This window comes from Caenorhabditis remanei, chromosome II (genome assembly GCF_010183535.1).
Source record: "Caenorhabditis remanei strain PX506 chromosome II, whole genome shotgun sequence".
Taxonomy (NCBI): domain Eukaryota; kingdom Metazoa; phylum Nematoda; class Chromadorea; order Rhabditida; family Rhabditidae; genus Caenorhabditis; species Caenorhabditis remanei.
In genome coordinates, this window is record NC_071329.1 from 17358025 (window position 1) to 17385496 (window position 27472).

Consider the following 27472-nt stretch of genomic DNA (forward strand, 5'->3'; position numbering starts at 1 on the left):
CGATTGATTCATTTTGAAAAAACACCGAAAACACCGAAAAGTAGTCACAACACGCCAAAGAATTTGTAAGATTCGCTGTTTTTAATCTGAAATTTTCTGCGTCTCTCGCCTCGCCGCACTCTCTCGCCTCCCCTACTCAAAATTGAAAGCGGGCGCGGAAAAAGCTAATTTCGCCCGTTCTGAAAAGTGCAAAAACCAGTTTTCTGGTTGTTCACGGTCTATGTGAAGCTTCATACCGTTTTTTTGTTGTCAAAATCATTGAAAATTTGTGAAATTTTCATAAAAGTCACCGTCAGATCCCAGGTTTCCTCTATTTTGTTTCTGAAAATTTGCTTTACAACGCGTCAAAGGGACGCTAGATTTGACAAATCTGGTTTCTGGTCCAAAAATAGTCAAAAGTCGATTCCGAATTAAAAAAAAAACGTCAAAGGCAAAATTTCGCTCCAGAGCGCGTCAAAAGTACGCCAGATCCGACAAATTGTGATTCTTGTTCAAAAGTCGCTCCAGAATCTATTTTCGTGAAAAACGCGTCAACGGCACCCCAGCCACTTGAAAATTTGTTAAAAATCGTCAATTTCAAGTAGAAATGCCACTTTTCACGAAATTTCGCTCCAGAGCGCGTCAAAGGCACGCCCTGGGATTAGTTGAAACTGGTATTTTTCAAAGTAAAAAACGTCTTTTTCTATAGTGTTTCACTGCTAAATGCATCAATGCACCAGTAAGCGATTTCAGCTGTTTTGGTTGACAAAATGCTGTTTTTAAAGATTTTTTCTAAAAAACGCGTCAACGGCACCCCAGACACTTGAAAATTTGTTGAAATTGACAAATTGTGATTCTGGACGACAAAAAACAGTGAAAAATATGAGATATGAGAACAAAAACAAACGATTTTGAAAAAAAATTCCACTGAAAATTTTTTCTTTTCCTTTCAATCGGCGCCACCTCTAGCCGATTTCGGGTGGAAAATGAGAATTACAGACGGAAAATCACATAATTTTTCCCGCCGCCCAGCAATTTCACTTGAATGTCATCCTTTTCAGGGGTCGCAGAAAATCGGCGGGAGCCGTTTCGACACCAAAACCAAGGAAAAAACGATCGAAGGCAGCGCCGTCAAAGAGATCTCAGCAGGAAGAAGAGGATTTGGAAGCGATGGATGATGACAACGACTTGGAGTATCCATCAGGAATCAATTCAGAAAAAACTGAAAATCCCGGAGACATAGATCAAGATGAAACTGAAGAAAAGCCGCTTCTGATACTTGCCCCGCCCCCAAAAAAGAGTAAAATCAATACTCCAACGATCAAAACTGAAAATCCAATCGTTCATGATTTGATGCCTTTTCTGGATCTCTCGACATTATTCCCAGTTTCATCAGCTTCACAAGAAAGAGTTTTCGATATGGAATCGTCTAATTCTCAAATCGGAAATGTCTCAAGTAGTTCATCGAATACGAATAAACCACAATTTGTGAGATTTTCACTGTATTTATCACCATGATGTCAGGGCGCGATTGACGTCTGATTTTCAGCCAATTTTGGACATTTTCCACCTAAAAAACTATTTAAAAACCACGATTTTCAGTCAAATTGACCTAATTTCAGACTATTTTGAAAAATGTCGGAAATTAGCTCAATTCGACTGAAAATCGTAATTTCTTATCGATTTTAGATGAAAAATGTCTGAAATTGAAAATCGATAAAAAACTACGATTTCCAGACCAATTACGCCTATTTATAGATAATTTGCACCCAAAAATTCGATAAAAAACCACGATTTTCAGCTACATTCAACCAATTTCATACATTTTCGCTAGCGTGCCTCAGACGCGCCCCCAGGGACTTCCCATTATCCAAAGTTTTTATGTGATTCGATTGTGCGTCAGAGGCGCGCCAGATAAATCAAAAACAGCTAAAAAGCGTCAAAGGCGTGCCAGAGCCTGTCCTAAAAATCGATAAGAAACCACTGTTTTCAGCCAATTTTGGACATTTTCCACCTAAACATCAATTAAAAACCATGATTTTCAGCCAAAATCAATCAATTTCAAAAAAATTTTACCAAAAAATCGGTGAGAAATCACGATTTTATGCCAAATTCAGCCAATTTTTAAATAATTTCCGTTTGAAAATCCTTACAATCAATAATTCCAGAGTTTCGATGAAGATATCCGTCAGATTGCCCATCAATTGTCTCGTGTTGCCACCGCCCGTCCGGAATGTCATGATGCTCTGCGAGAAGTGATGTTTGGAACGATTCTTGCATTCGGAAATGGAGGATTCAATGGAAATATTGGAGAGTTCTTCAAGAAATTAAGCGATCGATACAGTAATTGATTGATCGTTATTTTAATTTTATCTTGTTATTATTTGCACATTCTGTTCCATTCTGTTGTTACTAAAAATTTTGTCAATTTTAATTTAAAACTGAAAAAAAACGAATTTCAGTGACATTCTTCTCTCCGAAAATTGCAGTTTTGAGGCAAAAAATCATCAATTTTGTCTCAAAAATGGCAAAATGCGATGTAATTTTCTGTAATGTTTTTAAAGTTTTGTTCATAGATTTTCCTTTTTTTCTTTACTTTTTCAATTGAACACAGGGTCTAGGGTTGAGTAGTGAAATCGTATGCGCTCCACTAGACATTGGCGGCAAATTCAAATTTTAATTTTTGCAATTCGCTGTTTCACTGTGGCATTTTGATACGCAGCTTAATCGACCACTTTTTGAGCCGATTTATGCCAGTTTTCCCGCATTTTTGGCCAGTTTTTCGACTGCCTCGCATATTTTCAAGATCAATTCTATTAAATAAAGTAATAAAATTTTTAAATATAAAATTTATTTTGAATTTCGCGCTAAAATTTCAGCTGATTTCAGCGGAGCGCGTTTATTTTCACTACTCATCCTGAGACCCTGTGATTGAATGCCCATTAATAAACATCAAATTTAAACTCGCGCCTTTTTGAACCGTGGCCGAACTACGCGGCCGAGATTCCGACAATCGTGTAGTCCTCGTGGACGATTGCATTTATTTTTCACATTTTTCTGAAATAATTTGCGCGATTCCCGCTACTTAGAATAGGACAATTACCAGTTAATTGTTGTTCCAGCATTGACTAATAAAGTTAGAAAATATCGATTTTTATGAAAAATGTGTAAAATTATTATTTCGCAGCAAATTTCGCAAAAAATAAGAGCTTGCCGAAGACTGTCTTTCTGTAGAAATTGATTAATTTTTCTTGATTTCATTCTCAAAACTCCCTGTCCAGGCTTCGATTTCGTTTCAATATTTTAGTTTTTCGAATCAACAACCGAAATTTTCCTTTTCTGTTGAAAAATGCTCGTATATATCCCGATTTCCGTCAATTTTTGCTCATTGATATCTCTTCTTCGTTGTTTTTTCCCAGTTTTCTCATATTTTTTGAAAAATTTGTGAAATTTTCAGCAATAGCTCAACTTCTTCCCAAATGACCAATCCATCTAAACAACTCGAGTGCGACGTTTGTCACAAAACATTCGTCCACTATTCCGGTACAATTTTAGAATAGCTTTGAGAAAATATAACATTGACATTTTTCCAGTTCTCAAACGTCATGAAGTAGTTCACACTGGAGAAAAGCCGTTCGAATGTGACGTCTGTGGCTCCAGATTCAGTCAAAATTCAAGTTTAAACACACATCTGAGGAAACATGAAAACACTTCTCACAAATCGAAAAGCACTCGCAACACGCCAACAAATTTGTATGCTTCGTATTTTTATCCTGTATATTTACAACATAATTATTTTTTTAGGCGTCGCAAGACCAGAAAGTCGGCGAAAGCTGTTAAGAATAAGAATCGGACTGCTTCAACACCAAAAACGAAGAAAAATCGTTCGAAAACAACGCCAAAGAGATCTCGGCAAGAAGAAGAGGATTTGGAAGCGATGGATGATGACAACGACCAGTCCGAGCAACAACGAGAAATCGATTCGGAATCGGTGATCTCTTCGAATCGAGATACTGGAAATCACGGAAATGGCGATGAAGTGATCGATCTATTTGAATCGAATGAAGATAAAACTGAAGAAAAGCCGCGTCTGATGCTCGCTGCGCAGTCCAAAAGCAGTAAAATCAATACTCCGCTTATAAAATCGACACCTTTTCCCATCAAAATCGAGCAAAAAGTTCCAATCGTTCAAGCAGTCGGTGATTTGATGCCTCTTATGGACCTGTCGACATCTGCATTCCCTCCATCAGCATCACAACAGCGAATTCCCGACATGGATATGGAGTCAGAAATTGGAAATGTTTCGAATAGTTCACCGATCAATACACCTCAATTTGTGAGATTTTCATTGTATTTATCATCTTAGAAAATCAATTATTTCAGAGTTTCGATGAAGACATTCGTCAGATTGCCCATCAATTGTCTCGTGTTGCCACCGCCCGTCCGGAATGTCATGATGCTCTGCGTGAAGTGATGTTCGGAACGATTCTTGCATTCGGAAATGGAGGATTCAATGACAATGTTGGAGAGTTCTTCAAGAAATTAAGCGACCGATATAATAATTGACTGTTTTAATTTTAATTTTATGTTTTCTTATTGTTAAACGAATAAAAAAGCGAATTTTAGTGTCATTATCAAATTTAAACTCGCGCGTTTTTTTCAACCATGACCGAACTACACGGCCGAGTTTCCGGCAATCGTGTAGTCCTCGTGGACGACTGTATTTATTTTTATTTTTCGCATTTTTCAGAAAAAATCAGCGAAAATTGGACAATTCTCAATTAATTTTTGTTGAAAAATCAACTAGTAAAATTAGAAATTATCGATTTTATTTAAAACATGTATGAAAATTTTTATTTTGCAGCAATTTGTTAAATTTTTCTTAATTTTATGCACAAAACACACTGTCCCGGCTCTGATTATGTTTCAATACTTTATATTTTCATATTTCTAAAGGCCCGGCTTCAAAAAAGAGCAAAAAATTCGACATTTTTGCAAAAAAATTCGACATTTTTGCGAAAAAAAATCAAAAAATCGCACAAAAATCGCAAAAAAAAAATTTTAAGGTAATTTATATCTCAATTTTCCTCATTTTTTGCTTCATTGATAGTTCTTCTTCGTTATTTCTCTCCAATTTTTCCAAAAAATTATGAATTTATACCTTCAATTTGAAAAAAAAACCAATTTTCGTAATTTTCAGCAAAAATGGCCGATCCAGAAAAACAATTCGAGTGCAATATTTGTCACAAGTCATTCCCTTCCCTCTACGGTACTATTTTAGAATAATTTTAGAATAAAAATGTTTTTTTTTTCAATTTTCAGCTCTCAACAGTCATAAAGTAATTCACACAGGAGAAAGACCATTCGTTTGTGATATCTGTGGCTCCAATTTCAGTTTCAGCTCTAATTTGAGCAGACATCGATTGATTCATTTTGAAAAAACACCGAAAACACCGAAAAGTAGTCACAACACGCCAAAGAATTTGTAAGATTCGCTGTTTTTAATCTGAAATTTTCTGCGTCTCTCGCCTCGCCGCACTCTCTCGCCTCCCCTACTCAAAATTGAAAGCGGGCGCGGAAAAAGCTAATTTCGCCCGTTCTGAAAAGTGCAAAAACCAGTTTTCTGGTTGTTCACGGTCTATGTGAAGCTTCATACCGTTTTTTTGTTGTCAAAATCATTGAAAATTTGTGAAATTTTCATAAAAGTCACCGTCAGATCCCAGGTTTCCTCTATTTTGTTTCTGAAAATTTGCTTTAGAACGCGTCAAAGGGACGCTAGATTTGACAAATCTGGTTTCTGGTCCAAAAATAGTCAAAAGTCGATTCCGAATTAAAAAAAAAACGTCAAAGGCAAAATTTCGCTCCAGAGCGCGTCAAAAGTACGCCAGATCCGACAAATTGTGATTCTTGTTCAAAAGTCGCTCCAGAATCTATTTTCGTGAAAAACGCGTCAACGGCACCCCAGCCACTTGAAAATTTGTTAAAAATCGTCAATTTCAAGTAGAAATGCCACTTTTCACGAAATTTCGCTCCAGAGCGCGTCAAAGGCACGCCCTGGTATTAGTTGAAACTGGTATTTTTCAAAGTAAAAAACGTCTTTTTCTATAGTGTTTCACTGCTAAATGCATCAATGCACCAGTAAGCGATTTCAGCTGTTTTGGTTGACAAAATGCTGTTTTTAAAGATTTTTTCTAAAAAACGCGTCAACGGCACCCCAGACACTTGAAAATTTGTTGAAATTGACAAATTGTGATTCTGGACGACAAAAAACAGTGAAAAATATGAGATATGAGAACAAAAACAAACGATTTTGAAAAAAAATTCCACTGAAAATTTTTTCTTTTCCTTTCAATCGGCGCCACCTCTAGCCGATTTCGGGTGGAAAATGAGAATTACAGACGGAAAATCACATAATTTTTCCCGCCGCCCAGCAATTTCACTTGAATGTCATCCTTTTCAGGGGTCGCAGAAAATCGGCGGGAGCCGTTTCGACACCAAAACCAAGGAAAAAACGATCGAAGGCAGCGCCGTCAAAGAGATCTCAGCAGGAAGAAGAGGATTTGGAAGCGATGGATGATAACAACGACTTGGAGTATCCATCAGGAATCAATTCAGAAAAAACTGAAAATCCCGGAGACATAGATCAAGATGAAACTGAAGAAAAGCCGCTTCTGATACTTGCCCCGCCCCCAAAAAAGAGTAAAATCAATACTCCAACGATCAAAACTGAAAATCCAATCGTTCATGATTTGATGCCTTTTCTGGATCTCTCGACATTATTCCCAGTTTCATCAGCTTCACAAGAAAGAGTTTTCGATATGGAATCGTCTAATTCTCAAATCGGAAATGTCTCAAGTAGTTCATCGAATACGAATAAACCACAATTTGTGAGATTTTCACTGTATTTATCACCATGATGTCAGGGCGCGATTGACGTCTGATTTTCAGCCAATTTTGGACATTTTCCACCTAAAAAACTATTTAAAAACCACGATTTTCAGTCAAATTGACCTAATTTCAGACTATTTTGAAAAATGTCGGAAATTAGCTCAATTCGACTGAAAATCGTAATTTCTTATCGATTTTAGATGAAAAATGTCTGAAATTGAAAATCGATAAAAAACTACGATTTCCAGACCAATTACGCCTATTTATAGATAATTTGCACCCAAAAATTCGATAAAAAACCACGATTTTCAGCTACATTCAACCAATTTCATACATTTTCGCTAGCGTGCCTCAGACGCGCCCCCAGGGACTTCCCATTATCCAAAGTTTTTATGTGATTCGATTGTGCGTCAGAGGCGCGCCAGATAAATCAAAAACAGCTAAAAAGCGTCAAAGGCGTGCCAGAGCCTGTCCTAAAAATCGATAAGAAACCACTGTTTTCAGCCAATTTTGGACATTTTCCACCTAAACATCAATTAAAAACCATGATTTTCAGCCAAAATCAATCAATTTCAAAAAAATTTTACCAAAAAATCGGTGAGAAATCACGATTTTATGCCAAATTCAGCCAATTTTTAAATAATTTCCGTTTGAAAATCCTTACAATCAATAATTCCAGAGTTTCGATGAAGATATCCGTCAGATTGCCCATCAATTGTCTCGTGTTGCCACCGCCCGTCCGGATGCTCATGATGCTCTGCGAGAAGTGATGTTTGGAACGATTCTTGCATTCGGAAATGGAGGATTCAATGGAAATATTGGAGAGTTCTTCAAGAAATTAAGCGATCGATACAGTAATTGATTGATCGTTATTTTAATTTTATCTTGTTATTATTTGCACATTCTGTTCCATTCTGTTGTTACTAAAAATTTTGTCAATTTTAATTTAAAACTGAAAAAAAAACGAATTTCAGTGACATTCTTCTCTCCGAAAATTGCAGTTTTGAGGCAAAAAATCATCAATTTTGTCTCAAAAATGGCAAAATGCGATGAAAGTTCAGTTATTCATGCTGAACTCATCCAAAAACATCGAATTTCAGCTGTTTTCACAAATTGTATCATTTTCAGCACGAAAAATTGCGTTTTTTCAGTCAAAAATCGATGGAAACAGCTGAAATTATGAGTATTAATACAAAAATAATCGCAAATTGAACAAGAAAAAGACATAAATACATGAAAATATTAAAATAAGCATCAAATTAATAGAAATTATTGATTTTTGTCGGTCAGTGGACCTTTTCTGTACAAAAATGATATCATTCTGAATTGGAGACTTCCGATGAAAATCTTATTGTTATTATCTTCCGAAAGTGTCGCGAAGTCTCTGATAGTCTTGTCGTGAATTGAGGAGCGCCAGTGGATCTTGTTTTTAGGCAAAGCGGCTGAAAACGTAAAAATTGAGAACTCTATAAACACGGCACGGGTCTTGCAACCGCGCTCTACCGAAATCGAAGAAAATAGTGTGCGAAATTGAGAGACTCAGAGAAAAAGAGACATTTCTCAAGGGGATTTCGGTAGAGCGCAGTTGTAACAACTGCAACGCACCCATGACCTCCACAACATCAATTTTTCCGTGTTTTCAGTAAAAAAATGTTTAAAAACGCGATTTTCACTTAAAAATTGCTGGAAAATAGAGTTTTTGCTATTGAAATGTCGAAAAATGCCCTCAAAATGACGTTTTTCAAGCAAAACTAGTTTTTTTCGACTAAAAATTGCTCAAAATGCTCCGAAAATGGTTTTTCATCGACCAAAATGAAGGAAAACGCCAAAAATTGCAATTTTTGGTCTGAAACTTGTATTTTTCAGCTCAAATATAATGCAAATTCTAGTTTTTTGACTGAAAATTGCATAAAATTGACGAAAATTTTCAAAAAATAAGGCTTTTTCAGTCAAAAATCGCTGGAAAATAGTCAAAGTTATCACTGAAACAACGGGAAAATTGAGGCTCATGAAATGCCACGGAGCCAAATTTCCTCACTGAAATAGATATCGAAGGCGTGTTTATTCTTTTCAACGAATTCCGCAGCATTGATGGAATGGAACACTTTTCCCCAGTTCCTCATGTTGTACCAGATGACGACTACTGGCTGAAATTAATTCGTTTCAACTTATATGGAACGTGACCTATATCATTGAAAAGTAGAGAATACGCCGATTCCAAATATATATTCACTTTTGTCCTCGACGTCTGGTATTTGAGAAAAAAACAAGATCAAAGTTCTGTAAAGTGACAAATTATTACCTTATTGCCTTTTTCTAGCCCAAATTGCAAAAAAAATTCAAAAAAACACCACTCTGAAAAAAGTGGCTAAAAATCGCTTATTTTACATATAATTCCAGTTTTTGGATTTAAAAACGCGTCAAAGGTGCGCCAGACAACCAATTTCTCTTTAAAAACGAGTGAAAATAAGTTTAAAAATCCAAAAGTCCGAGAAAAAGTCTGCTGTCTGGCGCACCTTTGACGCGTTTTTAAAATCAAAAACTGAAAATTGATGAAAAATATCCTATTTTTTCCCACAATTTGATATGAGAATGGTGAACTTTCGAATATTTTGTGCAATTTGGGCTAGAAAAAAGGCAACAATTGCAATAGAGCTTTGACCTCGTTTTTTCTCAAATACCAGGCCTCGAGGGCAAAAACTGAGTATATATTTGGAATTGACGTTTTTCCAGCTTTCCAATGATATAGGACACGTCCCATATCTCCACACCGACTCCATGACCTTCACTATTAGCTCTGCACAGTCCTTACAACTGCGCTCCACCGAAATTCCCTTGAAAAATGTCTCTTTTTCTCTGAGTCTCTCATTTTGACACACTATTTTTTCGTTTTCGGTAGAGCGCGGTTGTAAGAAGCGTGACGTGCTAATAGTTAGAAGAGCGCCCAAGTGATGACTCACTTTTCTGGGACAAGCAAGTTTCTGAACAAGCTCATTCTCGTTTTGAATCACTTGGAGAATCGGTCGATTCGCATCGATAATCCATAGTTTATCTTCACATTTTTCTACTAATAAAGGAAATCGATAATAGTTTGCTTCTCGACTAATTTCTTTCAATTCTCTCTCCGATTCCGGAAGATCGATGAGTCCGTCAGTGTGAATATAGTTTAGAATAAATTGGAATTGGGTCGGCGATCGATCGAAGAATATTGGATATCCGTCATTCTGCTGTAAATTTCAAGTATTCCCGGGTACTTGGCGCCAAAATTCAAATTTCGATTTTTTCGAATTTTTTTTTGCAAAAATCATCAAAAATTGTCCCATTTTCGATGAAAAATTGAAATTTTTGAAGCCAGGCCTTTCCGGGCCTTGACAAGTATGAAAATTGACTGAATTTGGCTGAAAATCGTCGTTTTTATCGATTTTTCGGTGGAAAATGTTTAAAATTGGCTGAATTTGGCTGAACATCATGGATTTTAATTGATTTTGACATTTTCTACCTAAAAATCGTCAAAAAAACACGATTTTCAGCCAATTCTAAACATTTTCCACCGAAAAATCGATAAAAACTACGATTTTCAGCCAAATTCAGCAAAATTTTATTCGTCTCGGCATATTAGCTCAGCATAGCTCTTACAACAGCGCTCCACCGAAATTCCCTTTAGAAATGTCCCTTTTTCTCTGATCCTATCAATTTCGCACACTATTTTCTTCGGTTTCGGTAGAGCGCGGTTGTAAGAAGTGTGCCGAGCTTATACAAGAAACCACCTTTTGTGTCTCAGCGGCGAGTCGACTTCCCGACGCTTTCTCCATTAATGTGATCTTATCTGTACGGAAAATAGTGCCGCCGATATCGAATTCCACTTTTGGCATCTTGAAAACTGGAAATTTATTCATAGAATTATGTAAAACCAAAAATAAAGGCAAAAACCGATAACTTTTCGCAAAAGCTTCGCGTTTTTCGTCCTTTGATAAGAAGTAAACCAATTAATACTTGTTAACAAAGAGAAAACTCTACAAATTCTAGTTTTTAATCGAAAAATCGTCAAGAATCGATCCCAATTGGCGCCATACTTCTGGAAAATGAGTGCAAAAATGAAATTAATTCTTTGTCCACGAGGACTACACGGCTGTCGGGAACTCGACCCCACAGTTCGGCCAGGGTCTCAAAAGCGCGGGAATTTGAATTTTCCATCGGACCTCGCGGATTCCGAGTAAACACAGGGTCTCGGGATGAGTAGTGAAAATAAACGCGCTCCGCTGAAATCAGCTAAAATTTTAGCGCGAAATTCAAAATAATATTTTTATTTTAAAACTTTATTTCTTTATTTAATAGAATTGATCTTGAAAATATGCGAGGCAGTCGAAAAACTGGCCAAAAATGCGGAAAAACAGACATAAATCGGCTCAAAAAGTGATCGATTAAGCTGCGTATCAAAGTGCCACAGTGAAACAGCGAATTGAAAAAATTAAAATTTGAATTTACCGCCAATGTCTAGTGGAGCGCATACGATTTCACTACTCACACCTAGACCCTGTGAGTAAAACGTGAACAAAGAACGTCAGTCATGTGTTAAACTTCCATAATATTCTTCAAAGAACAGTGAAAAAAATGTACAAAAATAAAGCTACATAAAAATGATCAATTTACAGAAGAAAACCATTGATTTTCAGAAGGATGAGTATGATAGTACATGAAATTAGCGACTATAAAGAGAAATAATTTTTTTTTAATTGTTACTCGAAAACATCAATAAATGGAATACACAGTCCTTCAAAGTGATAATCCGCGACGGAGCGAGATTGCGACGATCGCTGGCGCGATTCTCGTTTTTCAGCTTAAAACCCAATTTTTCACCGATTTCTCGAAATTTCAGCGTTTTCGCTGGTTCAAAAGAAGTAACAAATGTTCTGCGGACAAAAATACATCGTTTGAGTGTAACCTTCTCTCACATTGTCGAAAAATAAAAAAGTTGAAAGACTTTAAAGAAAATCAACTGAAAAGACCATTTTTTGCCACTTTCAGAAGGAATACGAAAAAATTGAGTGATTTCATTTGTTCTCGTTTAGTAACATTTATGAAGATGACTGTTGCGAACATTTTAAGCCTAAATACGTGTTATAATATTCAGAACTGGAATTATTGAATCAATTTTTAAGTTCAACTTTTTTCCAAAAATTCTGTTTTTTGTTAATTTTTTGGTCTAGAAGTACTTGAAAGGCTTCAAAAGAGCATAACAGCAACTGGAAAGACTTAATTAGCAGGAGAAATGCACTTTTTATTGAAAATTTGAGAGTTTTTTGTTTCTCCAAAAAAAAATAAAACTGACTTTTTGGCGTTGAAAAGCTGTATATCATGGTTTGATGGGCACATATTCACTTCTACACCTTTTTTTTCGACTAATTCACTCGTTTTATTATAGAACTCGGTAATTTTGCTCGCAAGCTCAATTAATTGAATTTCGGGTTACTGTAGAATTTAAAGGGAGGCGACGCAAAACTTTAAAAAACGGGAAGCGCGCCAGCTATGTCTGTTGTGCGCATTATCACTTTGAAGGACTGTGGAATATAACAATTAAATTTTTCGGCAAGGAAACGGGTGATTCGTTTTTCGAGAAATTTAATGAAAGTTTTGTTACATCGGGCGTGGGAAATGGTGGCGAATTTCGTCAGAGTGTTGTCGTGAATGGAGAAACGGAAATAGGTCGCGTCGTGGGCCAATGGCACTGAAAATTTGAATATTTTGAGATAGAAAAAGAATTTTGACAAGAATTTCGACAAGAAACTCACTGAAATGAATATCAAAAACTGATTTATATTGATTGACGAGAGTTAGAGCATCAGTGGAGTGGAATACTTCTCCCCAGTGTTTCGAATTGAACCGAATGACGATCATTGGCTGAAATTCAGAATTTGGAGCTTGAAAATAATAAAAAATCGGTCTGACCCTTCCGAGACAGGCGATTTTCTGATTCAGCTCTTTCTCACTATTGATAACTGACAGCTTTGGTTTATTTGCCTCGATAATCGACAATTTTTCATCACATTTTTCGACTAAATAATACAATTCGTAGAACTTTGCATCGTTTTTAATTTCTTCCAACTCCTCCTCTGAATCGGGAAGATCTATATCGCTCCCATAGCGAATGAAGCTTAAAATGAGTTCGAAATGTTTTGGAGAGCGATCGGCGAACACGAGATAAGCGGCATTCATCTGAAAAAACAATATAATTTTAAATTCAGCAAAAGAATCGTAAAAATACATTTTCAGCCACACGTGCGAGTAGACTTCCTTGCGCTTTTACAGTCAATGTCATTCTCGCGGTTCTGAAGATGGTGCCGCCGATATCCAATTGCACTGTCATCGCTTGCTGAAAATTCAGTCTTAAATTTTGGCGATAATTTTCTAGTTTATTTTATGCTGAATGATTAAAAGCGCACTTTTCACAATTCTCGAACAAAAAAACACAAAAAATCAACCGGAAAAGTAACATTTTTGTTTTCAAAAATCTGAAAGAATTTAAGCATTCCTGCTCGTAAAATTAAATGCATTGTACGCAACTCTAATTGCCACGTCACAAATGCGTACTTTGCATTTTATTTGACGTCCAAAGAGTATGGTAGTTTGCCAAGTCATGCTGAAATTTTGTGCCGTTATTTCCGGGATTTTCAGCTGATTTTATCGATTTTTCAATCGAAATTTTGTTATTTTAATAAATTTTTATCAATTTGTCAGCGATTATTTACTAATTTCATGTGAAAAGTGCCAAAATAGACATGAAACCGTCAATTTTTGCTATTTTTCTTTTTTGTTTCAAAAAATACAAAAATTGTTCAATTTTCAGGTAAAAATTAAAACAACAAATGAGGAAGTCACCGCTGGAAACTGGAGATTCGCAAATAGATGACAATTCTTGGATTCTAGAATTCTGAATTAATTCTTATGCTGAAAATTCTTAGTTTCAAAAAAAAATCCCGATCTCGCCATACCGGATTATCATCAAATTCAGCCCATGTGATCAAAATTCGATGGAATGTGAAAATAATAGTGTAATGTGATTTTCCGGTTAGTTTTTATGCGTAAAAATTCAAAAATTTTCCAATTTTTCAGACAAAAAAGGTGCTGGAGTTATCGATCGATCGCCGCAATGTGATTTTAGTGATGAAAATTTGACGGCACGATCGCGAGAATTAAAATCTGAAATTTATTGAAATCGATGACTGACAAGTTCAAATTATACCAGCAGAGCAGACCTGCATCTAGCAAGTCTGAAGTGTTTTTAGGGTAGATCAAACAATAATCAATCTTTGGATCTTTGTGATCTACATACTGGCGGCAGAAGAGTAAATCATCTCTACTTTTCCCGATTTTCTTCTCATTCACTCCCCATCTTTCCCCAAAATGACTGTATTCCGAGCTGCTCACTCGTTAAAAAAAGCAGTTCACTATTCTCTTTTACTCCCAAAAACCCCTCTCCTGACCACCCGCCGACACGCTATTGCATACACAGATGGATCGTGTTTTAACCCTGGCAGGAGGAACGCAAAAGCTGGATTTGGTGTTTTTTGGTACGATGGTGAGTGGCGTGACTAGAATTTTAATAATTTAAAAATAATTATTCTTCTTCAGGTTGCGAGTACAATTGTTGTGGAAAAGTGACTGGAATACAAGATAATAACCGCGCGGAGCTTTGTGCAGCTTGTAGAGCTATTAGAATGGTAAAATTTTCAATTCATTTCGATAATTAAATGATTATATTTTACAGGCGTACAACCTCAAGGAAACCGAGATCACAATCAAAACTGATTCGCCATTTGTGATATATGCACTGGAAACGCCGAAAGATGGCCGGGGGTAAGTTTCTTTATCCATTTTTTCTCATTATCGATAAATGAGGAGGCACACAAGTTGGCTCAAAGTGGAGCAAATCTTTGTGGAGAGGAAGAACTTGAAATTTCGACGCCCGACTCATCATTGATCAATCAGAACGTCACGGGATCATCAAAATCGATCAATAATAACAGAGAAATTTAGATACCTTGTTGTGTTTTAGTGTATTTTTCACCTGTTCCCACTCTCTATTTGTACGTTTTCCGATTCTCAGCCGGGCATTAGATGCCTCGCTGAAATTATTGCTTTCCTCATTATTTTCTCAGAAAAATGTTATTCAAAGTTTCATTTTGAATCCAGCGATTTCTTAGTCTCGCTTTCCTGTCCACCGTAGATCACTTCATAAGGTTCCTCTCCATTGTAATCTGGTTTGACTTTGCTCATCCTCCAGAAAATATAAATAACGACTGAAGAAGCAAGAAGATGAAGTGGAATAGTCAGGTGTGGATTACATAGGTGTCTGAAATTAATTCTTTAATAAAAATGGCTTCTAGAACCAAATTCACAATAAGTCCCCAAACTCACATTTTAGAGTTCTGTGAATGAATTCAGCATTTTGTTTATAGGTAATAATCCATGGGTTGAGCACATATACCGCAGTGAATACGGTAATTGCACACTGAAATTAAACATGCAATTCAAAATAATCAAAACTGTGAAAATCCTCACACAGCCTCTAACAAGATTAATGCTATAGCTTTTTGAATCAGCTGCAGCTAATAACAGGACGTAAAAGAAAAATTGAAGAAATATAAAAGAAAAATAAATAAATATAAAAAGGGCTTCTATTTTGTCCCATTCGTATTCTCTGATCCATCCAATACCAAGCAACAATCTGAAATCAAGTGGTCATCAATTAAAATGCTAGAAATAAATCATACATCTCAAAACCAAATGTAAGATCCTGGGTTACAATTGTAGCCGCAATAAATAGAGCCAATCCTCCGAGCAATCTCTGAAAATTGAATAACTGACAGAACTATTAACACCACAGTGTTCTTTCAACAACGCTCTACTGAAGCTCAAAGAAATAAGCTGGGAAATTAAGAGATTCAGAGAAAAAGAGAATGGGCATTTCGGTGGAGCGCGGTTGTAAGAACTGCCGAGCTGATACCTCATTTTCGATTCCAAATGATTTTTTGTAGTAAGCTTTATGCGACATATTGAAAACGTGGCTTTGAGAAAAAGAAATACCGAACGGGTTAGCGGAAAAATCGAAAAAGGAAAATTGACCTGTACGGAAATGGGAAGGTCACGGAGAAAAATAATTGAAAACATTTTTCGATTATTGCCGTCTATTCTAAAAATCGCTTCAATTCCTGTCCTCCTGACTCAAAATGAGCTTTGGTGGAAGAGTTTTTCCACGCGGTCGTGCAGTGTGAGTCTCCCGGGAAACATTTCCCGGGAAATGCTGTTTCGGGAAATTTCCCGGGAAATTTTTACCGAAAATTTCCCGGTAAAGTTCCGGGAAGCTCCCGAATTTCCCGGGAAATTTTCGGGAAGTTCGGGAAATCCGGGATTTTTTCGGGAAATTACTGAGAACTACTTTGGGTACCAACCTGACAAACGGGGTTCGATCTCAACTATCTTTTTCTGAAATTTTATCATCAGAATATATTTTTAAATAGGAATTGAATGAATGCAAGGCTGTGGCCGGCCGCGAGAAGAAAAAAATGAAAAAGCCGCGGCTTTTTTTCAAAGTTGCAAAACTTTGTCGTTTTTGAAAAAAGTTTTGCTGGTTTTTTGTTTTCTGGTACCAATCTGACAACCGGGGTTCGATCCCCACTCGTGCCAAAACTTTTTTGTTTTTTGTTTTTGACATTTTGGTACCAATCTGACAACCGGGGTTCGATCCCCACTCGTGCCAAAACTTTTTTGTTTTTTGTTTTTGACATTTTGGTACCAATCTGACAACCGGGGTTCGATCCCCACTCGTGCCAAAACTTTTTTGTTTTTTGTTTTTGACATTTTGGTACCAATCTGACAATCATGGTTCGACCCCACTGGTGTCAAAGCTATTTTTCGTTTCATTTTTGGTTTTTGGTAAAAATCTGAAGACCAAAGTTGCTTTTTCGGAGAACGACTGTTCTGAAAATAGACACTTTTAATCTAAAAATGTTTTTTTTTGTTCTGAAATGGTTTCAGAATGGTACCAAAAATCAAGAAATGAAATGAAAAAAGGTTTGACACCGGAGGGGTCGAACCCTGGTGATCAGATTGTTACCAAACAGTCAAAAACAAAAAACAAAAAAGTTTTGGCACGAGTGGGGATCGAACCCCGGTTGTTAGATTGGTACCAAAAAGTCAAAAACAAAAAACAAAAACGTTTTGGCACGAGTGGGGATCGAACCCCGGTTGTTAGATTGGTACCAAAAAGTCAAAAACAAAAAACAAAAAAGTTTTGGCACGAGTGGGGGTCGAACCCTGGTTGTCAGATTGGTACCAAAATGTCAAAAACAAAAAACAAAAACGTTTTGGCACGAGTGGGGATCGAACCCCGGTTGTTAGATTGGTACCAAAAAGTCAAAAACAAAAAACAAAAAAGTTTTGGCACGAGTGGGGGTCGAACCCTGGTTGTCAGATTGGTACATAAGTGAAATTTCCCGGGAATTTCCCGGGAAGTTTACTTCCCGGAACTATAAATTTCGGGAAATTTCCCGGGAAATTTTTACCGAAAATTTCCCGGTAATTTCCCGGGAAGTAACCGGGAAATTTCCCGGGAATTTCCCGGGAAGCTATCGGGAAATTTTTTACCGAAAATTTCCCGGGAAATTCTCGGGAAATTTCCCGGGAAACTTCCCGGGAAATTTCCCGAATCGTCCCGGGAGCCTCACACTGCGGTCGTGTAGTCCTCTCGGACAAGATTTCTGTTCAATTCCTCGTTTTCCAAGAATTTCAGCAAGAACCTTGTCCGAGAGGACTACACGGCAGCTCGTAAAAAAAGCTTATTTTGAGTCAGGAGAACGCGATTTTTAGGATATTCGTCAATAATAAAAGTTTCTAAGAATTGTCTGCAATCCTCATTTCAAAAATTGTTCATTTAATCAATTAAATCAATTAAAATGTCTCCATCAATTTCTTGTTAGCATCTTCCTCTTCTTGTTTAACCATTGTATTGTCGTAAAGATGTTGAATTCTAGCTGCTTTCAGAAGAATACAACAAGCAAATATTGAGTTGAGCAAGAAGATGGGGAATGAGATGGATTGAATCATTAAGGTGTCTGGAAAATGGAATTGAATTACAATTATTTTTGTGAAAACTCACATTTCATTACCATCTGAGCAAGCTCCGCCTCTTTTTTAATTGAATCAATTAACGGGTTGTAAAGATAAAACGCAGTGAATATTGTGAGTGATCCCTGAAATAGAAATCGCGCTCTACCGAAACCGATTGAGACTCAGAAAAAAAGAGACAAAGGGCATTTCGGTAGAGCGCAGTTGTAATAACTCACAATCGACCAAACTAAGTTTTTGTACTTCTGTGGTGGAACGATACTACCAGTTAACATCAGAATAGCAATCACGAATTGCAAAACGAAAAATCCCAACAAATGAAAGAAAACCAAGTAGTCACTACTCTTTTCAATCGGTGGGACACCGAAATTCAGCGCTGACGTGCTGAAATTTAAAATTTTAAAATTTCAGAGCAAACTAGATTCTTACAGCTCGACAACGAGAGAAATTGTGGGAATGATTATAATGAGCAATCCGATTGAATAGAACTTCTCAAACCATGTCTGGAAATTTGAGTGCATTGAATATTCAATAGTTCTTACAACTGCGCTCCACCGAACTACCCTTGAGAAATGTCTCTTTTTCTCTGCGTCTCTCAATTTCGCTCACAATTCGGTAGAGCGCTATTGTAAAGAACTAACCTCATTTTTGATTCCAAACGTTTTTTGATGAATCGCTTTGGATGACATTTCGAGATATTTGAATCAGGGAATGGTAGAATGCGGCACGTGGAATCGAAAAGGAGAACACGCGAATTTAAAAAAATGTTGAAAATGAGGACGGGGTTAAATTTTGTGGCATACAGTAATATTTGCATTCGTAGGGTCATAGAAAGTCCATGTGGAGCATCTGCGCTACATTCAAACAATGTATCCAAAATGATTTTCTATGTTTTGAAAATTTGTATTTTTCCTTTTTGATGAATTCGATATTTTTGTGCGAAGTTTAACTGAAAATACGAGAAAAGTGAGCTTCAATCGAAAAAATCAACTCCCTATCGACCGTCCACGTTATAAGCACGCGATTTGGCTGAGCGGCGACTCTGGTGTGCAAACGCGCTTCACTAGACTTCCAGTTTCGCGGGAAAATAATTTGAATTCATGTGGGCAAAAATGACCCTATGCTCTGGGAAAATGCTGCCCGTCTTGTTCATTTATTTATTTATTTAAAGACGATTAAAGAATCGTGAAAAAAGAAATCAAATACAAGAGAGTATAGTTCAGAATTCTTACAGTATCATGAATACATGAATACAGTATCAAAACAATGAATTTAAAATAGAGGAATTTACAATTTATAGATTAAATCTGTTTGCAGAGTTATTTAGTCAAATTGAATAGCAAATTCTCTATCTGCGATGCTGGTGTCAACGACGTGCTCGGCTTGTTGAACAGCTGGATGGTCTTGTATCTCATCATTCATATAACATTCAATCTTTTTCAGTGGATAACTGGATTCGGCGATAAGAGGAAGATAGAGATATAGATAGTCATCTCCGATGAGCTCTTTAGCACGGCACTTGAAATTGAGTTTGAGTTTTGGTGCTTTCGGCGGCTTCTCTCTTAAAAAACTGTATCTAGGAGAGAACTCATTATGGATTTTGACTTCTTGTCTCATATTGATTGCCAGCTTCTCCACACGAATCATCTTTCTTCCTCCAACTAAATAGTTCACAAGCTCTTCGAAGCCTTTCTCACTGCTTCGAATAGTCGAGAGGAGATTACTGTACTCCCTCTCTTCATGCTTGAAACACAATTTGAGTGATGTTTCTTGTGGAATATGTTTCCAAAGTGGGGCATCAGATCGTCTCAAACTAAAATACCCTCTCGGACGTTCCTCGGCGTCCTCAAGGAATGCATATCTCACTTTGTTGAGGATAATGCAGTGCTCCTCGACACTCATATTATTCAAGTGGAGTGGAATACTTTTCTCGAATCGCTGGACACTGGGACAACGGGATACTAGGTAGATTCTGAAAAAATCGATGGCTGAAATCTTGACGGGCTGGGCAAACTTACCTTTTATTGGCCTCGAGATGCTCAAGAACGGTTCTCAGACTGGGATAGGACAAATAGCAAGGCATTGTGGAGGGCGTTGGGAGGAAGAGTGAATGAATGATGAGCCTACTCGACGAAGATTATTTTTGCGCGCGCGTTTTCTGGACAGATTGTGTACGCTCTCCTCTCACGCTGCCATTTCACACGTTCACTTCTCTTATAGCGTTCTGACAGACAGGAATATTGACTCTGTACAGATGTGTGAAAACAGAGAAATGTTTATACACAAGACAATCGAAATCACAGGTCCATACGAATTCAAATTATTTTTGCCGCGAAATCAGAAGTCTAGTGAAGCGCGTTTGCACACGACTTGGCAGGTTGCCAATTGAGTCGCCGCTCAGCCAAACCGCGTGCTGATTTGTTTGCAGAATAAAATATTGAATAAATTCAAATGAATTCATTGAAAAACGATATTGTCACATACACAATACAAGAATAGGTAAATAGTTTTAGTAATTATAATGAGGATTATTAATTATGAGGATGATAATTATGAGGATTTGTTTAAAGTGTGTTAGACTTAATTGCTATAGAGGAACTTTTGATTCCAATAATTTAATAACCGGGTCGGGTTAATTAAGTAAGGTGGGGTATTAAATGAAAATAATTGGTTTGCTTTATCTGAAACAAGTATTTGCAGTTGAAAGGTTCATTGAAGTGAGATCAAAGTCGAGCACGATCGATTCTTGACTTGAAGGTGTTGATTCTGAAAATAGAGAAAAAGTTGAACGTTTTATTCGTTTGGAAATACATACCTGGAGATCATCGGAGCCACTGTATTAAACTATTCGTCTTGCTTCTTAGCTTCCTCTAGCTTTCTCTTCTCTCTTATCTCTAACTGAAAAAACTGTTTTGCAGCCTTCAAATAAGCTCGATTCCTTGTTGCCACCATAATTTTCTGCCTTTTTTCCGCTTTTTCTCGACATTTTTCACCTTCTTTTCTCGCCTGTGAAGCTAGACGCTTTTCAATAGCATTTTTTCTTTTTCTTTCCAAGTCTTCTTCCTTCCATTCTTTCTCCTTCTGCTCTAGCTCCAACTTGCTCTCCGGTGTATTGGCCTTCACCAGTTCCATTCGGATATCAACTCTTTTATTAGAACGCAGTCTTGCCAGCCTTCTTTCTTCTTCGGACAGGTTGAACTCGCGAATACTTAGTTTATCGAATTTCAACATTTTCAAAGATCGATCAAGTTGAGCATCTCGCTCCATCAGATACTTCCAGTGAGCATGGAACGCTGACTTCTGCCGCTCAATCATTGCCATCTCGAAAAGGTAGTCTTTCCGACACTGTGAAAACGACTCATACTTCTTCACTTCCATGCCAACTTCTCGTTTTAATTTGCCTCTTTCCTGCTCCAGATTGAATCGTCCTGACAGCTTTTTCCCAGACAGCATTTCCATCGCCAAGTATGGAGGCTCTGGCAGACGGATGGAGCTTGTAGCTGGGAGGTTCTCTATTTTTTCGATGCGTTGGGTGTAGCATTGCTGGGCGAATTGAGCCGAACTGATTTGGATTGTAGTTTCCCTTAGCTGAAATAATAATAAAAGGGGTGTTGACTGGAAAAAAACTAAATTTCGCGATAGCCCATCCGCCGGTGGCTGACAACCCGCTCAAAGTTCGGTCTGGAGACGAAGGCGGCTCTCTACCGTTCTGTAGCCATTAAAAATGTTATACTACGGTAGTCGCAACGAGACCCACACCTCGCCACCTAAGCCGAACTTCGAGCGAGCGTTCAGTCACCGGCGAATGGGTAGTAACTATACTTGCAAACCGGGCCGACGCGTAACTCGCTTCAAACTGAGTTTTATGAGCTGAAAATATACCAAAATGTAGATCTCGATGAGGTCTATGTCCGTGACCCACTACGGGCCGGATTGCTATTCGTTAATGTGCCGCGGGCCGGGAAAAAGTGTCAAAAATCGCGAATATGGCCAAAACAGCCATTCTAGCCCGGCCCGCGACCTATTATCAAATAGCGATCCGGCCCGTAGTGGGACACAGACATAGAACTCGCTGAGATCTACATTTTGGTATATTTATCACCTCATAATATTGAGTTTGAAGAGAGTTAAAAGCCGGCCCGCGTCGGCCCGTTTTGGCCTGGTTTGCAAGTATAGTAATAACTCCATCTCGACCCGGGATCCTTAAAGAATCAAGACTCACAAGACTACTCCAAGACACACATCTTTCATTTATAACCTATAAACAAAAACTCACTTCTTCTTCAACAATCAAGGCAATAACATCTTTCAGAGTTTCAAAAGCAGCGTCAACCTCACGCTGCTTCCATATCTTGTTGTATACTTCTGGAAGGTTGTGTCTGGCATACGTACCGTTCCGAATTGCACCTAAATCAAAATAGGGAGTTGTTCATAACTGATATTTGCTTTGGCACTTACTCTTGGTATTGGCAACTGCTTTTTTTCCGTTTGGAAAGTTGCCTTCATGACAATGAATCAATTCCACATAAACGTGATTTGTCTTCTGAAGTTGCCTGTAGCGACCCAAATGTTTCATCATTCTTCTCTTCATCTTTCTCCGTTTTGTTTTTGCACTAGGATGATCAACAAAATCAATTTTTTGTCCATGGATGAGTGACAATCCATTAACATAGTAATCCGTATAGTTGATGTCAAGAAGGAATGATTCAGCGGATTGCGATCGTTTCAGTTTGGGACGACGGAGCTCGTTGGAGATGTCTTCGCTACTCAAATATCCTTCGTATTCCGATTCGATGCTGTAAAACATTATGCTTTCAATAAAAAATACATACTTGCAAACCGGCCGAACCGGCCGACACGGGCCGGCGCGTAACTCGCGTCAAACTCAATATTATTAGCTGAAAAATATACCAAAATGTAGATCTCGGCGAGTTCTATGTCCGTGACTACGGGCCGATGGCTATTCGTTAATGTGCCGCGGGCCGGGCTAGAATGGCTTTTTTTGGCCATTTTCGCGTTTTTGGCACTTTTTCCCGGCCCGCGGCCCATTAACGAATAGCCATTTAGCCCGTAGTAGGTCACGGACATAGAACTCGTCGAGATATACATTTTGGTATATTTTTCAGCTCATAATATTGAGTTTGACGCGAGTAACGAGCCGGCCCGTTTCGGCCCGGTTTGCAAGTATGAAAAAATATAAAAAGTATAAACTTTTTGGAGATAAAAAATAACTTTACAAGGGAACCTCATGGGGTCGCAAGTTTGGAATCGTTCCATATTGCTACCAGGTATTAAAGACAACTTGATGAGTCAAATCCCAAATTTTTGTTTTTGTGCTCGTCACTTGCTTTGACAAGAGAATGGCTTCCAAAGCTACGGCTGATTCAAAGACGGGTTTTTTGGGAATATGCCTAATCAAGTTCTCCTTAGTAGCAATTTGAAACGATTCCAAACTTGAGACCCCCCTGAGGTTCCCTAATAGCGGAACCGTGCCGCACTATTGCCAATGTGGAATAAGCAACTTAGGCTCCTACCATAGTTGTCCGAAATCCGGATTCCGGTTTCCGAAATTCCGGAATTCCGGGTTTTTTTGACATTCCGGTTTCGGATTCTGGATTCCGGTTTCGGATTCTGGATTCCGGTTCCTGATTCCAGTTCCGGATTCCGTAAATCAAAAAATGTCATTCCGTACAACTATGGCTCCTATAAAACATAATTGACAACAGTCGATAACATAAAGTACAAAATTAAAATAAGAAATTAAACTCACTCTGAAGCAATGTAAGCTGTCTCAAAATCATGAGTCTGGTTGGCATTGCTTACAAGTGTTTTTGGTTTTCTTCCTGGTTTTTTTCTTTTCTTTACCACCTCTTGCTGCTCCACTGGATCCTTTTCCACTGGAACAGAAACAACAGCCTTCCGTGATTTCAGCATTTGCATTCGAGTCAAGCGAGTCCTCCTCTCTCTCACTGCCTTCTTCGCTTTAGGCTTTTGGGGGTGTACTGATTTCTGCGGTGTATCAGAAATTATTCGAGTGGTGTTTGCTTCTTCAACAGACAAAAGTGGTCGAACATGAATCATTTCAGAAGAAACATCAAGCTCAAAATCGTCGAGATGAATCAAAAACTCATTGGACTTGTCTGGAGTATTGAGAATGAACACCTTTCCTGCCTTAGTCAAAACTCCGGACCCCATAGCATTTGTTTTGAAGACTTGATGACGCTCCAAATTGTAAGACCAGATGGGTCTTGCAACTTTTGTTCCTCCACAAATGATCATGAAAGCAGAAAGATAATCTTCGTTTGTTGTTCCTCGTCCATACTGAAAAATGTAAAGTTTCAATAAGAATTTAAATTAGTTTCCCGTAAAACCCGGAAGTCTAGTGAAGCGCGTTTGCACACCACTTGGTATGTTGCCAATTGAGTCGCCGCTCAGCTAAATCGCGTGCTTATAACGTGAACAAACGATAGGGAGTTACATTTTTCGAATGTATTTCATTAAAAAGGGTTTCATTAAATTCAAAGTACAATACAAATTTTCACACACAAAAAAATGTTGGGATAAACTTTTTGAAATTTTACTGAAGCACAGATGTTCCCTGTGAAACGATTTACACTTAATCAAAAATAACTCACATCATAAAACTCCTGCTTGCCAACACTAGTCATGTAATACTTTTGATCCATTTCTCGTTCGGCCATCTGAAAACAATCGAACATGAGCAAAAAAATCATACAACAGTTCTTACCGAGCACATAATCTCTCCTAAAGTAATCGGTTTCAGAAAAGATGGATTCTGAGAAAGCGAATCGAACACTGGCCGATTTGCCCGAATAATCTCAGCCAGGTTTAGATTATAGGCTGTTACTCTGTCGAACGCCATTTTCAATCGAGTTTCCCAGCTGGAAAATTCATAAATACATTAATCATTTAAATTTTTGAGTAATTAGCTTACCTTTTATATTTGACGAACAATGGGAAGTGCTGGTGACTGAACATGTCAACCAAGTATCTCTTGGCCTTCCCATTCGTCCAAACAATAAAAAATCCATGTAAATGTTTACCAATTTTGTGGAAATTCCATAACTCGGTCGAAGTGATTGTTCCAGATTTGAAGCCTTTCGGTGGGGTGATCTTCCGACTGAAAACAAAACAATGAATAATTAAAGAATCAGAGAAAGGGGCGTGCCCGGCGTGCCCCTCGGTATTTTCACTTTTCTGCATTTGAATATAAATTTTGAAATTTTGAGCTGCGTATCTTTCAGGTGACTATAAAACAATACTGTATACTATCTACGGTCTTCTAGCAGCTATATGAATATAAAATCACAAACTTACAACGTAAGATTCAAATACTCCATTTGAGCTTCTTTGAAACGTTCCGCCAGATAGTACTTCTTGCTTTTTCGAGTAGTAGCAGAATTAGGAAAGTAGCCACATCTCAGTGTTGGCGGCGTGAAACAATAAGGAATATCCGACGAACGAGTGATTCGGAACGAGATTGACGATTTGACAAGGAAGAACTCTCTTGCGAAGTATGAGGAGTCGAGAATGATGTCGTTCGTTGTTCTTCTCTGAAAATAAAGAAATATTATTATCTGTATAATGAAAAAAAGTTTCGACAGGGATTTTCAAAACGCAAGTGCGGCAGGGAATCGAGGGCGGAGCTTAAACTGCAAGCGGCGCGGATGAAATTTCAGCTGATTTTCAGCTTGTTTTGATAAATTTAGAACGAGTTCAACTTTAAAATTCATGTTTCTGACGTTTTTTGGAACTAGAAACATGTTTTCTCGGAATTTTGAATAATTGTGCATTTTGTCGTGACAACTGAGCAAACATGTTTCAAGACGTCAAAAAACGTCAGAAAACCAGATTTTCACGTTGAAATCGTTTCAAATCTATCAAAATATGCTGAAAATCTCAAAATTCCATTCTAGGGCTACTGTAGATGCACCATATCCCACGACAAAATGCACAAATATTCAAACTTTTGAGAAAACATGTTTCTAGTCCCAAAAAACGTCCGAAACCTGAATTTTAAAGTTGAACTCGTTTTAAATTTATCAAAACAAGCTGAAAATTGACAGTAAGTTCATCTGCGCCGCTTGCAGTTTAAGCGCCCAAAACTCGTTGCTTTTTTCCGCTTTCCGCCAGAGAAACGAATTTAAACAAATATAATCATTTTAGGAGCTTTTTTCAACAAAAGAAAGCCAGAATCGTCTTTTAAAAATTTCATTTAAAAAATGTAAAACTTACTCTCATCAGACGAGCTATCAGTTCTTTATAAATTTTGTGAATCGGCGACGGTTGATTGTCCAAGAAAGTTCCATGATTCCGAAACAACAATTTATCATCGGAAATCTTGAAAACACGGCCCATCGGTTCCTTGAAGAACCCCTTCGGACGCTTATTCGTTCGGTATTTCTTCGGACAGAACCACCAAGAACCTTGAAATTTTATTCGTTTCTGCTTGCTAGAATGTTTCTTCATTGTCCGTCCGAAGTGTAACATCTTCACTGTCTGGTCATACTCAACAGCTGTAGCTAACATGTGATCGTAGAATCTGGTTGACTTCTGCATGTACTTCCTGGATTCTTCTAGATAACTGTCAATAGTTTCCGCCAGTGATTTCTCCGACACGTCTTCGATTTTGGTGTTCTCGCCTTCCAAATGAAACTGTCTGATTTTATGACTTGCGATTTGACGAGTCACGCGTGACCGTTTCGAGTGAAACTCCTTAAGTTCCGCGGTACTCAATCCTTTCATTCGATAAATCACTGGTCGTGGGAGATCTTGAACTTCTTCAACAAATCGCTTCATTCTCTGACGGCGATGGGTGAACTCCATCGTTTTCTTTGGGGGAAGCTTTCGACGAGTCTGTTTCCGGAAAACAGTCTTTTCTGCTTTTTCAGTTGTTTGTGGGACTCTCTTGATTGATGAAAGTGTCATTTCTATTATATCGACGTCTTCATTATCAACTCGAACATTTTTCGTTGGTTTTTTATTGCTTTCCATTGCTTACTGCAAAAAATGATGGAAATGGATGATAGATGATAACAAAATAAGAAAAAGGGCTTCAAAGGCTTTAGTGGAAGAGTATTTCCGCTTGGTCGTGTAGTCCTCTCGGACAACACTTTAGCTTTTCATTAAATGTTCGTAGGTTTTTTTCTATTTTTTCGATGTAAATGTTGGAAAAATAGAAATAGTCCGAGAGGACTACACAGCCGAGCAGAAAAACTCTTCCACCTTGGCTCTTTTTGAGTCAGGAGAACGGGAATTGAAGCGATATTTAGCATATGCGTTGAAAGAACTTGAAAAATGTCAGAACATCTTTGCTAATAATAAAAATAGCTTTGAAAAAAGACAAATTTAAGAGACAATGTCTCGCTCAAGCCACCAGGCCATGTTACACATAAACCAAAGGGTTCCGTTTCAGCTGATCTTTTGATATGTTACTACCCCAGGAATTCTAAGATTTTTA

General features: G+C 37.7%; 9 protein-coding genes across 9 annotated transcripts; 4 read left to right on the forward strand and 5 right to left on the reverse strand.

Annotated features, from left to right (window-relative positions):
- Positions 1-710: 710 nt before the first annotated feature.
- On the forward strand, positions 711-2330 carry GCK72_007636 (uncharacterized protein; the record flags this gene model as incomplete). The annotated part of the gene is made up of 3 exons (XM_053726342.1): positions 711-718; positions 1041-1467; positions 2148-2330. 3 exons carry the CDS (start codon positions 711-713, stop codon positions 2328-2330), a joined length of 618 nt encoding a protein of 205 aa, XP_053590536.1.
- Positions 2331-3458: 1128 nt separating this feature from the next.
- Positions 3459-4545, forward strand: GCK72_007637 (uncharacterized protein; the record flags this gene model as incomplete). Its single annotated transcript, XM_053726343.1, has 4 exons — positions 3459-3522; positions 3573-3732; positions 3784-4315; positions 4363-4545. The coding sequence occupies 4 exons, from the start codon at positions 3459-3461 to the stop codon at positions 4543-4545; spliced, it is 939 nt and encodes a 312-aa protein (XP_053590537.1).
- A 1564-nt stretch (positions 4546-6109) lies between these two features.
- Positions 6110-7729, forward strand: GCK72_007638 (uncharacterized protein; the record flags this gene model as incomplete). The annotated part of the gene is made up of 3 exons (XM_053726344.1): positions 6110-6117; positions 6440-6866; positions 7547-7729. The coding sequence occupies 3 exons, from the start codon at positions 6110-6112 to the stop codon at positions 7727-7729; spliced, it is 618 nt and encodes a 205-aa protein (XP_053590538.1).
- A 407-nt stretch (positions 7730-8136) lies between these two features.
- Positions 8137-13231, reverse strand: GCK72_007639 (uncharacterized protein; the record flags this gene model as incomplete). Its single annotated transcript, XM_003107276.2, has 8 exons — positions 8137-8309; positions 8906-9014; positions 9828-10094; positions 10635-10747; positions 12506-12592; positions 12657-12765; positions 12814-13080; positions 13130-13231. The coding sequence occupies 8 exons, from the start codon at positions 13229-13231 to the stop codon at positions 8137-8139; spliced, it is 1227 nt and encodes a 408-aa protein (XP_003107324.2).
- A 1037-nt stretch (positions 13232-14268) lies between these two features.
- On the forward strand, positions 14269-14725 carry GCK72_007640 (uncharacterized protein; the record flags this gene model as incomplete). The annotated part of the gene is made up of 3 exons (XM_003107187.2): positions 14269-14443; positions 14497-14585; positions 14633-14725. 3 exons carry the CDS (start codon positions 14269-14271, stop codon positions 14723-14725), a joined length of 357 nt encoding a protein of 118 aa, XP_003107235.2.
- A 317-nt stretch (positions 14726-15042) lies between these two features.
- On the reverse strand, positions 15043-15919 carry GCK72_007641 (uncharacterized protein; the record flags this gene model as incomplete). Its single annotated transcript, XM_053726345.1, has 3 exons — positions 15043-15217; positions 15639-15712; positions 15872-15919. The coding sequence occupies 3 exons, from the start codon at positions 15917-15919 to the stop codon at positions 15043-15045; spliced, it is 297 nt and encodes a 98-aa protein (XP_053590539.1).
- A 1895-nt stretch (positions 15920-17814) lies between these two features.
- GCK72_007642 (uncharacterized protein) lies at positions 17815-18680 on the reverse strand (the record flags this gene model as incomplete). The annotated part of the gene is made up of 5 exons (XM_003107263.2): positions 17815-17978; positions 18023-18116; positions 18210-18375; positions 18421-18494; positions 18633-18680. 5 exons carry the CDS (start codon positions 18678-18680, stop codon positions 17815-17817), a joined length of 546 nt encoding a protein of 181 aa, XP_003107311.2.
- Positions 18681-19314: 634 nt separating this feature from the next.
- GCK72_007643 (uncharacterized protein) lies at positions 19315-20074 on the reverse strand (the record flags this gene model as incomplete). The annotated part of the gene is made up of 2 exons (XM_003107296.2): positions 19315-19963; positions 20010-20074. The coding sequence occupies 2 exons, from the start codon at positions 20072-20074 to the stop codon at positions 19315-19317; spliced, it is 714 nt and encodes a 237-aa protein (XP_003107344.2).
- A 594-nt stretch (positions 20075-20668) lies between these two features.
- On the reverse strand, positions 20669-27006 carry GCK72_007644 (uncharacterized protein; the record flags this gene model as incomplete). Its single annotated transcript, XM_003107189.2, has 10 exons — positions 20669-20757; positions 20985-21579; positions 22268-22398; positions 22450-22787; positions 23762-24312; positions 24627-24692; positions 24740-24893; positions 24947-25132; positions 25330-25565; positions 26248-27006. The coding sequence occupies 10 exons, from the start codon at positions 27004-27006 to the stop codon at positions 20669-20671; spliced, it is 3105 nt and encodes a 1034-aa protein (XP_003107237.2).
- Positions 27007-27472: the final 466 nt, after the last annotated feature.